The sequence below is a fragment of the Oncorhynchus mykiss genome, chromosome 4 (assembly GCF_057628025.1).
Source record: "Oncorhynchus mykiss isolate SJ-2025 chromosome 4, ASM5762802v1, whole genome shotgun sequence".
NCBI classification, from domain to species: domain Eukaryota; kingdom Metazoa; phylum Chordata; class Actinopteri; order Salmoniformes; family Salmonidae; genus Oncorhynchus; species Oncorhynchus mykiss.
The window spans coordinates 19961450-19975058 of NC_143025.1; the positions used below are offsets into that span (position 1 = coordinate 19961450).

Consider the following 13609-nt stretch of genomic DNA (forward strand, 5'->3'; position numbering starts at 1 on the left):
GGGACTCCCGGTCACGGCCGGTTGTGACAGCCTGGGATCGAACCAATGTACCATGGCTAAAGCTGTTCTTATGCACGGCACAACGTGGAGTGCCTGGATACAGCCATTTGCCATGTTATATTGGCCATATATCACAAACACCAGAGGTGCCTTATTGCTATTATCAACTGGTTACCAACGTAATTAGAGCAGTGTGTGGGACCGTGGAACTTCTTTGGTTTCTTTGAAGCTTAATCTTTGCTTTCCCTTCGAAATTCAATTATTTGATAGACCCACCACGAACCCCTGTTACCAACAACTTAAAAATACACTTATATATTTGCCTAGGTCAAATATTTCAGCTAAATCCCAGGGTTTGTAATCGTATTCATATCAGCAGTCCTACTCTGAAAACCTTTTTGAATCTGTCATCTAGTGCCGGGACGATACCAGTATCGCGATACTCGTTAGTGTCGTGGCAAGAAAACAAAACACCAAGCGGGTGTAACTTCTTTAGGAAAACAAGCCCTAATTTAGGAAACAAACATCATTATGTTTGCTTTGGTCAGTCCCTGGATGGGAGACTAGATGCTGCTGGAAGTGGTGTTGGAGGGCCAGTAGGAGGCACTATTTCCTCTGGTCTAAAAACAAAATATCCCAATTCCCAGTGAATGGGGACACTGCCTACACTACACTGTAGGATGGGATGTTAAACGGGTGTCCTGACTCTCTGAGGTCATTAAAGATCACATGGCACTTATTGTAAGAGTAGGGGTGTTAACCCCGGTGTCCTGGCTAAATTCCCAATCTGTCCCTCAAACCATCACGGTCACCTAATAATCCCCAGTTTACAATTGGCTCATTCATCCCCCTCCTCTCCCCTCTAACTATTCCCCAGGTCGTTGCTGTAAATGAGAATGTGTTCTCAGTCAACTTACCTGGTAAAATAACAGAATAAATAAATACATGAATTTATATTCCAATTTATAGCACATAATATTTTACATACAGCAGGTTTTTAAAGGACCAGAGAGTTAGTTCTGCTTCGTTATTGCGATACTAGTATCGTCCTAGGCCTACTGTCATCTTGACTAACGCTACAAATAGTTTTGGATCCTGCATTTCTGCCGCACACATCCAAGCTGGAAGTGTAGTAAAGCCCTGCTTGGGTATTCATTGTAAGCCCGAGCCTGTTAGTAAATCCATTAGCTGCTCTTCTCTGTTTGTCACATGCTCCCTGCGCGCAGCTCGCTCTGCTCATGGCTCTTTGAGTCTGTGAGTATCCATAGCAATGGCTCAGCCATCAATGAAGAGTCATGAGAGAGCAGTTCGCAGTTACCTACTTTTTGTCACTCTAAACTCAGACAACTCAAGGAACATTTATTATTTTCTGTTAAATAATGTCTCCTGTTTTATATTTGACGAGGTTGAAGCACTTCTGACACCATGTTATGATCTTAGTCTCTGTACTGCGTAGCAGAGCACAAGCAAATGGCTCAGCTTCAAAATGTTAGTGATCAATTTAGTGATATGTGAGCCCTGCTCATACCCTAGTTATCGATGAAAAAACAGCAGAGCTCTAGAGTGTAGGTTAAAATGTAGCCTATTGTGCCCTCTCCAGTGTAGGCTGACAAATCTACCAACTTACATTTGTTGCCTATGTTTTAGGCTTAATGCGGGTTTAGGCTTAATGCCAAGCGTCGGCTGGAGTGGTGTAAAGCTCGCCGCCATTGGACTCTGGAGCAGTGGAAACACGTTCTCTGGAGTGATGAATCACGCCTCACCATATGGCAATCCGACGGACAAATCTGGGTTTGGCGGATGCCAGGAGAACGCTACCTGCCCCAATGCATAGTGCCAACTGCAAAGTTTGGTGGTGGAGGAATAATGGTCTGGCGCTGTTTTTCATGTTTCGGGCCCTTTAGTTCCAGTGAAGGGACTTCTTAATGCTATAGCATACAATGACATTCTAGACGATTCTGTGCTTCCAACTTTGTGTTAACAGTTTGGGGAAGGCCCTTTCCTGTTTCAGCATGACAATCCCCCTGTGCACAAAGAGAGGTCCATACAGAAATGGTTTGTCAAGATCGGTGTGAAAGGTCTTGACTGGCCTTCACAGAGCCCTGACCTCAACCCAATCGAACACCTTTGTAATGAATTGGAACGCCGACTGTAAGCCAGGCCTCATCGCCCAACATCAGTGCCCGACCTCACTAATGCTCTTGTGGCTGAATGGAAGCAAGTCCCCGCAGCAATGTTCCAACATCTAGTGGAAAGCCTTCCCAGAAGAGTGGAGGCTGTTGTAGCAGCAAAGGGGGACCAACTCCATATTAATGCCCATGATTTTGGAATGAGATGTTCGACGAGCAGGTGTTCATATACTTTTGGTAATTTAGTGTAGCTAGATAATGGAAATCAAGCAGTCAGAGGAGTTTGTTTGATTAAAAAAAAAAAAAAAACTTTATTTAACTAGGCAAGTCAGTTACAATGACGGCCTACCCCGGCCAAACCGACGCAGGGCCAGTTGTGCGCCGCCCCACTGCGGTGGTCTAAGGGTGAATGGATTAATAGTAATCATCTTGACGTGGTTAGCTCCTGTAATATAACTCCAAAACAATTCATTTAAGTCTGTTCAGAGACAACTGCTGTTGTCTTTTGTGCAGAGGAGCTGTGTGCCTGGAGCGAGGAGGAATGTCGAAACTTTGAACATGGCTATCGAGTTCATGGGAAGAACTTCCACCTCATTCAGGCCAATAAGGTGAGCAGCACAGAAACTACCAACGTCAGGTTTGGGGCGAACCTGATTTGCTACAAAGTTGAAATTCTCTTTTTTTAAGTAATGGCCAAGACTGGCATAGCCTGTGCAAACCTGCTTGTCTCCATTGATCAGACAAAAAAACTCACTGATTCATACCATAGCAAACAGTAAACCACACTGTGTTTATATGTCAGGTACGCACGCGTTCGGTGGGTGAGTGTGTGGAGTATTACTACATGTGGAAGAAGTCGGATCGCCACGAGTACTTCACCCAGCAGACCACTAAGCTGGGCCGCAAGAAGTACAGTCTGCAGTCAGGGAGCATGTGAGTAGCACTGCAGATATGACCCTGTCTCGACCTGAGAGCCAAGCCCCATTTCAATGCCAGCTGAGTTGGCAAATACTACCATCAAGTTGAGTAAAGTTTAGAATTGGAGGCACTACTATGACACTACCATCAAGTTGTTGTCATGATCATCTCCTTAGCCTGGCATCATTCCCAGAATAATAGCTTATTTAAATAGAGCGCAGGAAAAGGAAATCCTGACACTGGACACAGCGGACACATTTTAGTACCAGGTGTAGACGCACTGTACGGTGAATGTAATAGGATCATCTTGATCAGAATAAATAACAGGTGTAGACAAGCAGAAGTAGTGTCTCTCAATATAACATCCCCATTGTCATTGTTTTCAGACTAGAGATGTTTGATATGTTTAGCTGATATCATGCTGGGAGTCCTGGGTCGTGTTCAGTACTCATAACAATAACAAAATGGTTTGAATCTGAGAATGGAAATTAGTTTTCTTGGACAAGTTCAGGTGTAGTTGGAACGGTTTTTCCTTCACAAGCCGTTTCCTTCTGTTTTGTGTTTTCCAGGGAGGATGGAGAGCAGGATGGAGAGGTTGGGGAGATGGAGGGGTGCTCCCAGATTCAGCTCCCCTCACATCCACCAGTCATAGATCTGGACAAGCAAGGTAACCCCTTCCCTGGTTATCCCATAACCCAAGCCCTGGACCCTGCCCTTAGCCCCTTCTCTAGCCCCAGTCCTATACCACAGCCCTGGACCCTGCCCTTAGCCCCTTCTCTAGCCCCAGTCCTATACCACAGCCCTGGACCCTGCCCTTAGCCCCTTCTCTAGCCCCAGTCCTATACCACAGCCCTGGACCCTGCCCTTAGCCCCTTCTCTAGCCCCAGTCCTATACCACAGCCCTGGACCCTGCCCTTAACCCCTTCTCTAGCCCCAGTCCTATACCACAGCCCTGGACCCTGCCCTTAACCCCTTCTCTAGCACCAGTCCTATACCACAGCCCTGGACCCTGCCCTTAACCCCTTCTCTAGCCCCAGTCCTATACCACAGCCCTGGACCCTGCCCTTAGCCCCTTCTCTAGCCCCAGTCCTATACCACAGCCCGGGCCTTGATCCCTGCCCTTAGCCCCTTCTCTATCCCCAGTCCTATACCACAGCCCTGGACCCTGCCCTTAACCCCTTCTCTAGCCCCAGTCCTATACCACAGCCCTGGACCCTGCCCTTAGCCCCTTCTCTAGCCCCAGTCCTATACCACAGCCCTGGACCCTCCCCTTAACCCCTTCTCTAGCCCCAGTCCTATACCACAGCCCTGGACCCTGCCCATAACCCCTTCTCTAGCCCCAGTCCTATATCACAGCCCTGGACCCTGCCCTTAACCCCTTCTCTAGCCCCAGTCCTATACCACAGCCCTGGACCCTGGCCTTAACCCCTTCTCTAGCACCAGTCCTATACCACAGCCCTGGACCCTGCCCTTAGCCCCTTCTCTAGCACCAGTCCTATACCACAGCCCTGGACCCTGCCCTTAGCCCCTTCTCTAGCCCCAGTCCTATACCACAGCCCTGGCCTTGAACCCTGCCCTTAGCCCCTTCTCTAGCCCCAGTCCTATACCACAGCCCTGGACCCTGCCCTTAGCCCCTTCTCTAGCCCCAGTCCTATACCACAGCCCTGGACCCTGCCCTTAGCCCCTTCTCTAGCCCCAGTCCTATACCACAGCCCTGGACCCTGCCCTTAACCCCTTCTCTAGCCCCAGTCCTATACCACAGCCCTGGACCCTGCCCTTAACCCCTTCTCTAGCCCCAGTCCTATACCACAGCCCTGGACCCTGCCCTTAACCCCTTCTCTAGCCCCAGTCCTTTACCACAGCCCTGGCCTTGTTTCCTGCCCTTAACCCCTTCTCTAGCCCCAGTCCTATACCACAGCCCTGGACCCTGCCCTTAGCCCCTTCTCTAGCCCCAGTCCTATACCACAGCCCTGGACCCTGCCCTTAGGCCCTTCTCTAGCCCCAGTCCTATACCACAGCCCTGGACCCTGCCCTTAGCCCCTTCTCTAGCCCCAGTCCTATACCACAGCCCTGGACCCTGCCCTTAGCCCCTTCTCTAGCCCCAGTCCTATACCACAGCCCTGGACCCTGCCCTTAGCCCCTTCTCTAGCCCCAGTCATATACCACAGCCCAGGCCTTGATCCCTGCCCCAGATCATTCAAGTTTCAGAGTTTATTCGCCATGTGCACAGGATACAAAAGGTGTATAGTACAGTGCAATTCTTACCTTGAGAGCTCTTTCCCAACAATGCAGTGATCACAATAGAGAGAAAAATATAACAAATCATTTAAAAAAACATGTTTGTAAAGAAAAAAAACTGAAACCAACACTCCACAAACACTACAGCTTGTTTTAAGAGGTAACAAGAGTTAGCTGGATACATAAGTAATAGTCATACATGCCATCCACCCTCTCACCATTTCATATCCACCCCACTCTTTGTCTTATTATTATTTGTCTTGATTACATTGTTTGCCTCAATTTGATGTGTTGTATTCATGAACATATGATTTGAAGCATTTTGATGTATTGTTTTATCCCACCTGTGTGCATCTGTGTTTTCCCATTGGTTTGTGTGTTTGCCTGTGGTGTTTCTACCTTTGTGTTGGCATGGCGTTCCAGAGGAGGAGGGCCGTCCCCGTCGCAGACGAACGCCCCGCTTTCTCTTAAAGCCCTGAGCTCACTGCACACAGGCCACTCTAACCAGGCAGGGCCACAAGGTAAAGAATCTAACCAGATGGGGCCACCAGGTAAAAACTCTTACCAGGCAGGGCCACCAGGTAAAGACTAACCAGGCAGGGCCACCAGGTAAAGAATCTAACCAGATGGGGCCACCAGGTAAAGACTCTAACCAGGCAGGGCCACCAGGTAAAGACTAACCAGGCAGGGCCACCAGGTAAAGACTAACCAGGCAGGGCCACCAGGTAAAGAATCTAACCAGATGGGGCCACCAGGTAAAAACTCTTACCAGGCAGGGCCACCAGGTAAAGATTCTAACCAGGCAGGGCCACCAAGTAAAGACTCTAACCAGGCAGGGCCACCAGGTAAAGACTCTAACCAGGCAGGGCCACCAGGTAAAGACTCTAACCAGGCAGGGCCACCAGGTAAAGACTCTAACCAGGCAGGGCCACCAGGTAAAGACTCTAACCAGGCAGGGCCACCAAGTAAAGACTAACCAGGCAGGGCCACCAGGTAAAGATTCTAACCAGGCAGGGCCACCAGGTAAAGATTCTAACCAGGCAGGGCCACCAGGTAAAGACTCTAACCAGGCAGGGCCACCAGGTAAAGACTCTAACCAGGCAGGGCCACCAGGTAAAGGCTCTAACCAGGCAGGGCCACCAGGTAAAGATTCTAACCAGGCAGGGCCACCAGGTAAAGACTAACCAGGCAGGGCCACCAGGTAAAGACTAACCAGGCAGGGCCACCAGGTAAAGACTAACCAGGCAGGGCCACCAGGTAAAGACTAACCAGGCAGGGCCACCAAGTAAAGACTAACCAGGCAGGGCCACCAGGTAAAGATTCTAACCAGGCAGGGCCACCAGGTAAAGATTCTAACCAGGCAGGGCCACCAGGTAAAGACTAACCAGGCAGGGCCACCAGGTAAAGATTCTAACCAGGCAGGGCCACCAGGTAAAGATTCTAACCAGGCAGGGCCACCAGGTAAAGATTCTAACCAGGCAGGGCCACCAGGTAAAGACTAACCAGGCAGGGCCACCAGGTAAAGACTAACCAGGCAGGGCCACCAGGTAAAGATTCTAACCAGGCAGGGCCACCAGGTAAAGATTCTAACCAGGCAGGGCCACCAGGTAAAGACTAACCAGGCAGGGCCACCAGGTAAAGACTAACCAGGCAGGGCCACCAGGTAAAGACTAACCAGGCAGGGCCACCAGGTAAAGATTCTAACCAGGCAGGGCCACCAGGTAAAGATTCTAACCAGGCAGGGCCACCAGGTAAAGACTAACCAGCCAGGGCCACCAAGTAAAGATTAACCAGGCAGGGCCACCAGGTAAAGACTCTAACCAGGCAGGGCCACCAGGTAAAGACTAACCAGGCAGGGCCACCAGGTAAAGACTAACCAGGCAGGGCCACCAGGTAAAGATTCTAACCAGGCAGGGCCACCAGGTAAAGACTCTAACCTGGCAGGGCCACCAGGTAAAGACTCTAACCAGGCAGGGCCACCAGGTAAAGACTCTAACCTGGCAGGGCCACCAGGCAAAGACTAAACAAGCAGGGCCACCAGGTAAAGACTCTAACCTGGCAGGGCCACCAGGTAAAGACTAACCAGGCAGGGCCACCAGGTAAAGACTAACCAGGCAGGGCCACCAGGTAAAGACTAACCTGGCAGGGCCACCAGGTAAAGACTCTAACCTGGCAGGGCCACCAGGTAAAGACTAACCAGGCAGGGCCACCAGGTAAAGACTCTAACCTGGCAGGGCCACCAGGTAAAGACTAACCAGGCAGGGCCACTAGGTAAAGACTAACCAGGCAGGGCCACCAGGTAAAGACTAACCTGGCAGGGCCACCAGGTAAAGACTCTAACCTGGCAGGGCCACCAGGTAAAGACTAACCAGGCAGGGCCACCAGGTAAAGACTAACCAGGCAGGGCCACCAGGTAAAGACTAACCTGGCAGGGCCACCAGGTAAAGACTAACCAGGCAGGGCCACCAGGTAAAGACTCAAACTGTGCCTGACCTACCTAGCACATACTAACCCCACTGGAGTCCTGGGTGCACAGTGTTTAATAGGCAGTCAGATTCAACCAGTTCACACAAATTGTTTTGGGAGTCCCATAGGGCGGCGCACAGTTGGCCCAGTGTCATCCAGGTTTGGCTGGGGTAGGCTGTCATTGTAAATAAATAAGAAGGTTAAATACCAAATACAAGCATTATGCTTCTTAGGTCAGGAAGTTGCAGGAAATCTACCAAACCATAATTTAAACTTAGGGCTCATGAAAAGTCTCATTGGAGGGTTAGATTTTAAAGTTTTGTTTTGGCTTCCTCACAATAGTTTAACCTAAAATATTTAATGAATATTTTATTTAAATTATTTTATTAATTCTAATTCTATAACTGATAAAATAAAATGTTTTTTTGTCACATGCGCCAAATACAACAAGTGTAGACTTTACCATGATGTGCTTACCATGTTCACCAGCTTTGTTATATTGTACTTTGAGTCTGAAACCATAACATTTTGTAAAGAGCTGATTGTCCCTTGTAGCTCAGTTGATAGAGCAGGTTGTGGTTTCAATCCTGGACTAGTGGAAACTGGACTGATGAATCACGCTTCACCATTTGGCAGTCCGACAGATTAATATGTGTTTGGCGGATGCTAGGAGAACGCTGTCTGCTCCGATTCATATTGCAAATGTTACAGTTTGGTAGAGGAGGTATAATGATCTGGGGCTGTTTTTCATGGTTCGGGCTAGATCCCTTAGTTCCAGTGAAGGGAAATCTTAATGCTACAGCATATAATGACATTCTAGACTATTCTGTGCTTCCAACTTTGTGGCAACAGTTTGGGGAAGGCCCTTTCCGGTTTCAGCATGACAATATCTCTGTGCACAAAGTCAGGTCCATACAGAAATGGTTTGGCGAGATCGGTGTGGAAGAACTTGACTGGCCTGCACAGAACCCTGGCCTCAACTCCATCGAACACCTTTGAGATTAATCAAATAAAAGTTTATTTGTCACGTGTGCCAAATACAATAGGTGTAGACCTTACAGTGAAATGCTTACTTACAGGCTCTAACCAACAGTGCAAAAAAAGGTATTAGGTGAACAATAGGTCAGTAAAGAAATAAAAACAACAGTAATAAGACAGTGAAAAATAACAGTAGCGAGGCAATATACAGTAGTGAGGCTATATACAGTAGTGAGGCTATATACAGTAGTGAGGCTATATACAGTAACGAGGCTATAACAGTAGCGAGGCTATATACAGTAGTGAGGCTATATACAGTAGTGAGGCTATATACAGTAGTGAGGCTATAACAGTAGCGAGGCTATAACAGTAGCGAGGCTATATACAGTAGCGAGGCTATAAACAGTAGCGAGGCTATTAACAGTAGCGAGGCTATAAACAGTAGCGAGGCTATAAACAGTAGCGAGGCTATTAACAGTAGCGAGGCTATAAACAGTAGCGAGGCTATATACAGTAGTGAGGCTATATACAGTAGCGAGGCTATATACAGTAGCGAGGCTATAAACAGTAGCGAGGCTATATACAGTAGTGAGGCTATATACAGTAGCGAGGCTATAAACAGTAGCGAGGCTATATACAGTAGTGAGGCTATATACAGTAGTGAGGCTATATACAGTAGTGAGGCTATAACAGTAGCGAGGCTATAACAGTAGCGAGGCTATATACAGTAGTGAGGCTATATACAGTAGTGAGGCTATATACAGTAGTGAGGCTATAAACAGTAGCGAGGCTATAAACAGTAGCGAGGCTATATACAGTAGCGAGGCTATAAACAGTAGCGAGGCTATATACAGTAGCGAGGCTATAAACAGTAGCGAGGCTATATACAGTAGCGAGGCTATAAACAGTAGCGAGGCTATATACAGTAGCGAGGCTATAAACAGTAGCGAGGCTATATACAGTAGCGAGGCTATAAACAGTAGCGAGGCTATAAACAGTAGCGAGGCTATAAACAGTAGCGAGGCTATAAACAGTAGCGAGGCTATAAACAGTAGCGAGGCTATATACAGTAGCGAGGCTATAAACAGTAGCGAGGCTATATACAGTAGCGAGGCTATATACAGTAGCGAGGCTATATACAGTAGCGAGGCTATAAACAGTAGCGAGGCTATATACAGTAGCGAGGCTATAAACAGTAGCGAGGCTATATACAGTAGCGAGGCTATAAACAGTAGCGAGGCTATTAACAGTAGCGAGGCTATATACAGTAGCGAGGCTATAAACAGTAGCGAGGCTATAAACAGTAGCGAGGCTATATACAGGCACCAGTTAGTCGGGCTGATTGAGGTAGTATGTACATGTAGATATGGTTAAAGTGACTATGCATATATGATAAACAGAGAGTAGCAGTATCGTAAAAGAGGGGTTTGAACGCCGACTGTGAGCCAGGCCTCATCGCCCAACATCATTGCCCGACCTCTCTATTGCTCTTGTGGCTGAATGGAAGCAAGTCCCCTCAGCAATGTTCCATCATCTAGTGGAAAGCCTTTCCAGAAGAGTGGAGGCTGTTATAGCAGTAAAGGGGGGACCAACTCCATGTTGATTCCCATGATTTTGGAATGAGATGTTCGTTTGAGCATGTGTCCACATACTTTTGTTCATGTAGTGTATTTCATTTTCAAGAAATCTGCTAAACTTTCTAAAACATGTTTTCACTTCGTCATTATGTGGTATTGTGTCTAGATGGTTGAGTTTTTTTAATGAAGTTCATAACTTATTTAATCTCCCTATTAACTGATTTTCCACGTTGTGGTGGTAGTACAACGTAACATTTGCTCATAAATGCGTTTCCACCACAATTGTTGCATAATCTATTTCACAGACAAACATATATCCACCCTTGTCTAGAGTATTTTGTTTTGTCGACATTGGGACATTTTACACAGCAAATGTGCTGTTTCCATCAGGCCGGTCAAGAGGTTTTTTTAATGCGTCAGGTAATTAATCAGCATGAAATGGTTGGATAGAAACCTGTTAGTGCCACATGTGCTCTGTCTGTTACCGTTGAGGTAGTGCTTGTTCGAGTCTCTCTTTAGTAATTCTTCTCTGCTTGTCTAGATGCTGAGATGGGGATGGAGGTGTTGGAGCTGTGTGGCGCTCCTTGCCCCAGCCCACTGAGGGAGCAGCTGTTCAGCCACTTCTCTCCACTCCCCCCTCTGGAGGACCTGCAGCAGGAGCCCTCTCTGAACTTTTCCAGCCCGGGCCACAGTCCCACCTCGCCCCATGCCCAGCTCCACCTCTCCTCACTGCCCTGCTGCAGCTCCCCGTGCCCCCCAGCGGAGCCTCCTCTCCTGGGTTCTGGCTTCTACCAGCTGCAGCTAGGGCCTTTCCTTCCAGATGGCCTGTCCATGGGGCCAGAGGATGGGGACTCCCAGGGGTTGCAGATAGATTTCTCCCTGCCCTCCATCCCCCAGACCTCACCCGCCATTGCCCCCTCAGTCTCTATCACTTCTGACTTTGGGGCCATCAGCAGTTACCTGTGTCCCTCAGCCCTGTGCCCCTCTCCCGTCCAGCACCCCCGCTCTCTCACACAGTAAGGGGAGGAAGAAGGGTGTCTTTACTCTGGAGAACATTCCAATAACACCTGGGTTGTCTGTACTTCTAATTATTGCCTGTTGAAGTAAACTTGGACCAGAGCTTACTCATGTGTTGGTGTGAAACTCCCCAGGAGAGAAACTATGTTTTTACGGGGAGATGGGCATACCTGTATCATAGTGTTTACTAGGGGGGACTCCCACTGAACATAAGCACAATGGCTTACCTACCTGTCTGTTCTGGAAGGCCAGTCGTTCTACAGGGATGTTCCCAGTTCGTAGAGAATTCTTAGGTAATGTTGGTACTGGAAAAGCAGGTGGGCTTGTTGATAGCTCCAAGGCCAAAGCAACTGTCCTGATGTTCTTTGCAGTGGCCTCCTCCTCTTCCAGAGCAGAACTAGAGACAGATGTAACATCCCTCACTGATTTCCCAACATTTCCTGGGAACAATGAGCAGCAGACAGACAGCATGACCTGGATGCCATATTATAGCAGTATGTCCACAAGAGATGTTCTCCCGCTATCAGATCTGATAAGGCTGTTTCTATGAGCAGTGTTCAGTCTGCACTTGTATGCCTCTTCACCACTCTGACTGTGGACCTCTTAGGTAGGATCAGTCTCCCTAGTTCACTGTGGTTCCACCTCTTGAACATCCACAACTGAAACTGAAGGTTTTGTATACAGTCTGTTTAAAAGGAAAGATCTGTATAAGAATACCATGAAACAATGCTTTTGAGATTGTCACTGTTTTTATTTTCTTGTTCCTTGTTGTTCAGAAATGTCTTGGAAGGTTTGCAATAAGAAACCAGAGTTTGTGATGGGAATACTTTTGTGTTCTTTCTAGTTTATGTTGACATTTGAAAGGTCTTGTAAAGAACCAAACTCTCACAATTGCCTGACAACCATGATAGGCACGTTAGCCTGTGTTTTGCGCATTATCGTACATGTTACTGTAGGTAAGTCACTGAATACACAGTTACTCAGGTTTTGTAGCCTCTGGCTTCTTCCATGTATCTCAACTCCTGTTGTGTGATTAAGTGTTGGATATTACCCTGAATCACACATGCAACCTTGGGGGTAACAGTAATTGAAAAAGCCCAATGGCATTGAAGGACATCAACCCAAAACGTGTGTGTTCAGAAGGATGCAATATTAACAATGTTGCAGATGGAGAATGTGATATATAGCTAGCTATACAGTCCCCAGGTTTCAGTGATGCTCTACAGTATCCTGCCACTAGAGGATCTCGGCTGTCACATAGTCTGAAGAGAGCCTGCCTGCTTCACAACCCCTGCTCAGGTGGGCCCGGAGAGAATACGTCCCCTGTGCTCTCTGCCCTGACAGCAGGAAAACTCCATGTCTTTATTTATTTTTTATAGGTGTGGTCATCCTCTACTCCCTGCTCTGACCTAAGCTGTTCTAGATCTGTGTTTTCTCCAACCGTTTACAGGAGGTTCTGGATGTTGACTATCGGGGCAGGAAAGGGAGTAGAAACACAGCTTTTGTTTATTATTTTTTAGCATTTATATCGTACTTCTTCTGTTTATGTTGGTTTGTAATTATAATTATTATATTTTGTAAAAAACAAAACAAAAAATAACCTATTAAAAATACACATGTTGACAATCAAAGTCATTGCACATACACACTCACACACACACACATTTTTTCTTTCTATCGAAGTGATCAAAAAATGTATACCGATTCAAAATCCTATTTTCCCTAAACCCCTAACCCTTAAACTAAACACAACCCTAACTCCTAACACTAATCTTAATGCCTAACACGGAACCCAAACCGGCTGCGCGCATGCGCCATCGTGCATAAATGTATTTTGTCCCCACACAATCACAACACGCAGGTTAAAATATCAAATAAACTCTGAACCAATGACATTAATTTGGGGACATGTCGAAAAGCATTAAAACATTTATGGCAATTTAGCTAGCTAGCTTGCACTTGCTAGCTAATTTGTTCAATTTAGCTAGCTTGCTGTTGCTAGCTTATTTGTCCTGTGATATAAACACCAAGTTGTTATTTTGCCTGAAATGCACAAGGTCCTCTACTCGGACAATTAATCCACACATAAATGGTCAACCGAATCTTTTCTAGTCATCTCTCCTAGGCTTTTTCTTCTCTTGACTTTATTTTGCGATTGGCAACTTTCATAAATTAGGTGCATTACCACCACTGACCTCGTTCGTCTTTCAGTCACCCACGTGGGTATAACCAATGAGGAGATAAGAGAGGCAGGACTTGCAGCGCGATCTGTGTCACACATAGAAC

The 13609-nt window shown here is 47.2% G+C and overlaps 1 protein-coding gene across 4 annotated transcripts in view; it reads left to right on the forward strand.

Moving 5' to 3' along the window:
• LOC110521461 (mesoderm induction early response protein 2) overlaps window positions 1–12954 on the forward strand; it is a 28817-nt gene extending 15863 nt beyond the window's left edge. For 2 of the 4 annotated variants that reach the window (XM_090231376.1, XM_090231377.1), the window contains exons 9-13: window positions 2643–2737; window positions 2932–3062; window positions 3617–3714; window positions 5709–5806; window positions 10848–12954. In XM_090231376.1, coding sequence (XP_090087502.1) covers window positions 2643–2737; window positions 2932–3062; window positions 3617–3714; window positions 5709–5764 — 380 coding nt within the window. In that variant the 3' untranslated portion in view covers window positions 5765–5806; window positions 10848–12954. The remainder of the gene's footprint in view (window positions 1–2642; window positions 2738–2931; window positions 3063–3616; window positions 3715–5708; window positions 5807–10847) is intronic. The other 2 variants (XM_021599018.3, XM_090231375.1) reach the window with 1 other exon arrangement.
• The last annotated feature ends 655 nt before the right edge of the window (window positions 12955–13609 follow it).